The sequence below is a fragment of the Juglans regia genome, chromosome 3 (genome assembly GCF_001411555.2).
Source record: "Juglans regia cultivar Chandler chromosome 3, Walnut 2.0, whole genome shotgun sequence".
In the NCBI taxonomy this organism is placed as follows: domain Eukaryota; kingdom Viridiplantae; phylum Streptophyta; class Magnoliopsida; order Fagales; family Juglandaceae; genus Juglans; species Juglans regia.
The window spans coordinates 30,625,571-30,630,019 of NC_049903.1; the positions used below are offsets into that span (position 1 = coordinate 30,625,571).

The following is a 4,449-nucleotide window of genomic DNA, read 5'->3' on the forward strand; positions in this document are numbered from 1 at the left end:
AGCAGCAATTTCATTATCCATTGCTTTGCGCCAATCTAAACTTTTCACAGCTTGTGCATAAGTGTGTGGTTCAATGTGAGTTGGGATGGAAGTAGCAAAGGCAGCATGGTTGGGTGATAATTTTTCATGGCATAAGACAAAATTTATGGAATAAAGATGAGGAGAGAATGAGTTACCTTTTACCTTGGAGCTTGATGGAGAAACAGTGGGCATGGTAACCTGTTGACAGTAGTAGTCATGAAGGTAAGAGGGGGGTTTCATTGGTTTGTTTGAACGTTGAGGTGGAGGTTGTATTTGTGAAGAGATATCTTCAGAAGGAGATGTAAAGGCAGGCTGTTGTGGTGGTAAGTTTTCTATTATGGGATCAGATTGAGAAAGAGTGGAAGATGGTATGTGGTCTGGTATGGATTCTGATTAAGAAAGAGTTGGAACTGCCGTGTGGTCTGGTATGGTTTCAGATTGAGGGAGAGGTGGAGATGGTATGTTGTTAGGTGTGGGGTCAAATTGAGGGAGGGTTGAGACTGTCGTGTGGTCTGGTATGATTTCAGATTGAGGGAGAGGTGGAGATGGTATGTTGTTAGGTATGGGGTCAAATTGAGGGAGGGTTGGAATTGCTGTGTGGTCTGGTATGGATTCAATTTGAAAATGAGTGAAAGAGTTAATATTTTCTGGAGCTAGAGAAGGGAATTGGAGTGAATAAGGTGTTTGTGAGTCAGGGGTGGAAATGGCATTTTTGTAGGGAAAGAGATGCTCATAGAAAATAACGTCTCTTGAGTGAAAAACAAACTTACTCTCTAGATCAAGTAATATGTACCCTTTAACGCCAAAAGGGTAACCAAGAAGGATACAGGCTTTGGCTCTAGAATCAAATTTGTGGCGATTGTTTTTTATAGTTGAGGCATAGCAAAGACAACCGAAATTTCTTAAATGAGTGTAGGTTGGTTTGACTTGGAATAGAAGTTCATATGGTGTCAAATTTTGTAAATTGGGAGAAGGTGTTCTATTAATAAGGTATGTGGCAATGAGGATGCATTCATTCCAAAAAGATGTGGGAATTCCATATTGAAATTTTAAGGCTCGGGCAACGTTGAGAATATGTTAGTGTTTTCATTTGACAATCCCATTTTGTTGGGGGCTCTCAACACAACTTTTGTGATGGATTATCCCTTGTTGCATGTAAAAATTGGTCATTGCAAATTCATTTCCATTATCAGACCGAATTACTTAATGTTGGTGTGAAATTGAGTTTGAACTAAAGAACAAAAGGATTGAATGAAGTTTCTGGTTTGTGATTTGTTGTGCATTAAATAAACCCATGTTGATCTTGAGAAGTCATCAACTATTGTTAAGAAGTATTTGGATCTATCATGTGCCATTTGAGAACGAGGCCCCCAAATGTCACAATGAATGAGATCAAATAGTTTTGATGCATGGTTGAAGCTAACAGGAAAAGGTAACCATTGTTGTTTGGAGAAATGGCAAGTAGAACAAGGAACATTATGATGCATAACTTTCAGATTTGGTAAGTATTGTTGTAACAAGGATAAACGTGAGTCTGATAAATGACCCATTCTACAATGCCATAAATTGTAATCAGAGATAACTGAAGTAGAAATGTGAGTGGAATTTTGTGGAAATCTGGAAAGGATAGATGAGAGGGCAGTGGGAGACACGTCTGTCAACTGAAGATTGTATAAACCATTTTGAGCCTCACCCTTCCCAATCGTACTCCAAGAGAAAAGGTCTTGCACATAACACGCGTTATTAAAAAAAATAAAGCAACAGTTAAGGTCGTGAGTCAATTTCTTGGCTGAGAGAAGGTTGAACTTAAAGGATGGGATGCATAAGACATCCTTGAGAGTAAGATTGTGATTGAGTTGAACATTTCCTTTGTGAGTAACATCAACATGAGTGCCATTGGGGAATTTGACTTGAAAATCAACTTTGGTAGGTAAAGAGGTATAAATGGGGGTGCAACAGATCATGTGAGAACAGCTTGTGAGTCGTCAGTGATCTATTCTTGGTTGGAGAGACTAATTTGGTTAGCTGATGGATCAGAACCTTTGCTTCGAGTAGCCAGTTTATGGCCTGGTGGATAGCCATGTAGTTTCTAGCATTTGTCAACAGTATGGCCAACAAGGTTGCAATCAGTGCAAGTGGGTTTGTCAAGGTGAGGGTTGGCTTTGAAACATTTGTCTAAAGAATGCTAAGAAATTTTGCAAAAGGAGCAAAAAGGTTTTTCTCTCCTTTGAGAACCAAACTGTTTTGGACTATATCGGTTTGCTGGAAAATAGGATTTAGTAGCCATGGCAAGGTGTCATGAAGACTATGAGAAGAAGTTGAGATTTGTTTATGCTTCTCTTCTTGTTGAACAAGAGCATAAACTTTACTCAAGGTAGGGATGGGTTTAAGAAGAATGATTTGAGCTTTGATATTGGTGAAAGAATCATTAAGTCCCATGAGGAACTTCATCATCCAGTCACGTTGTTGGTTTGCAATGACAGGTTGCATAGCACCACATGCACAAGATGGAATGATTTCAAAATTAAGAAGTTCATCAAATAAACTTTTTAATTTCGAGAAATATAGACTAACAGAGTCATCCCCTCGAGTAAGAGAGTGGATTGATTGTTTCAATTCATAAATCCGTCGGCCATTGTTTTGTGCAAAGCGTTGCTCTAACTCAAGCCATATGGCATGAGCAGTCTCAACATACACAACATTGTTTTTGAGTTCAAGGGACATTGCATTTTGAAGCCAAGTTACAACCATGTCATTACTCAAGCCATGGTTCTAACAGAGTAGAGTTTGGGGCAGTAGGTTCAGGAATCGTACCATAAATGAAGCCCAGTTTCTTCTTGATTCGAAGGGATCTACGGATGGTACGAGCCCAAGAGTGATAGTTTTCTGTGGTAAGGAGATGAGTGGTAAGGAGGGTTCCAGGTCCATCGTTTGGATTAAGGAAGTAGGGGCTGGATGGGTCTTTAGGGTTGGTATTGATATTGGTAGGAGGGGGATCGTTGACAGATGAATCAGTTTTCTCGAAAGCCATGGATGGCTCTTGATACCATAACAGTTATGGTAGAATCAGAATAAAATGCAATAAATTATGCAAGGCAGAGAATTGAAGAAGAATTCTATATATTGATATCTACATTACAATGTACATGACCTTCTATTTATAATAAATACAAAAACGGAATAAAGAGAATCTTTTCTAACTAATTTGTACAGACAACCCGTAACTGAATAACAATTCTTTTATTCTAGAATCATCTTGATTCTGCTGACTGTGCATTGCTGAGTAGTGGTCTGATCTGTCTTGAGAGAAATGTTGTGATGGCTGCCGTGTGGTCTCTAACAGATCTTTCTGTCGGGAAAAAACATTTATGATGAAATGACTTGCCAGAAATATTATTTTTCATGAAACCTTTTTTCAGAAATATTTTTTTTCCAAGGATTTACCACAAAATGCTATTATATTTCCCACGGTAAAATAATTTTTTCAAACGACTAATCTCGTCTATAAAAGTGAACATTTCCGACGAGTTGGTTTATTCGTGGCAGAAAACTTTTTTTTTCTGCAAATTATATTCCATGAGATCCCCACGACTAAAATTGGTCAACATAGACTTTTTTCCACCGACTTCATGCCTGTTTCCACAAAAATACATCATGGCAAATATTTGTTGTAGTGACTATATACATATGCAGAAACCATGCATTCATCATAGACGAATATAGGAGATCATACCGCATGCACTTCCCTTCCCAACAAAAAATTGTGGAGAAAAAAAAAATTACAATGGGTGTTTAGGACTTTGGGAAACAGAAATTATAAATTCTAATTCGAAAATTTGAAAACTATTAATGTTTTTTCTTTAATCAGTTTATTAGAGTTGCCCCAACTTCTATATAAGAAAGAGAAGTTATAATCATAAAGAGATTCTGCAAAAATAAATTAACAAACAGATATGACTTCATATGATAGATTATATTTATTTTACAATAAGAATAACTCTATAATTTAATATACTACATCAAGTCACATCATTTTATAAATTTATTTTTTATTTAATTTATTTGTGACTAAATCATTTCTCTATAAGAAAATCTGATTTAAAAATGGCTCTTCAATGAAAATTAGCTTATTGTACTCCTATAATATATATATATATATATATATATATATATATGCCCAATGAAATAACGGTCTGGCCTATTTCCAAGCTTATAAGAACTCATGACATGCATGCATGCATGTAAAATATAATATGATCATGAAACCCAAAATTGGTGTAGAAATAGGGTCACCCTTAAAGTTGACATCATGAGTCATGACTCATGACTTATTAGGAATATTAATTAAGTCTAATTAATTAAGATCGATCCAGATTAGAAAAATAAAAATTAAGATTGATCCAACCGTGAGAGAGAATGGCGTAGGTA

General features: G+C 36.4%; 1 protein-coding gene across 1 annotated transcript; it reads right to left on the reverse strand.

The window, feature by feature from the left end:
• Positions 1–2,196: 2,196 nt before the first annotated feature.
• On the reverse strand, positions 2,197–2,772 carry LOC108998991. Its single transcript, XM_018975769.1, has one exon. It carries the CDS (start codon positions 2,770–2,772, stop codon positions 2,197–2,199), a length of 576 nt encoding a protein of 191 aa, XP_018831314.1.
• Positions 2,773–4,449: the final 1,677 nt, after the last annotated feature.

Excerpts from the sequence above, each read along its gene's own strand:
- LOC108998991 (XM_018975769.1), bottom strand. The coding sequence starts at position 2,772 with ATGGTTGTAACTTGGCTTCAAAATGCAATGTCCCTTGAACTCAAAAAC.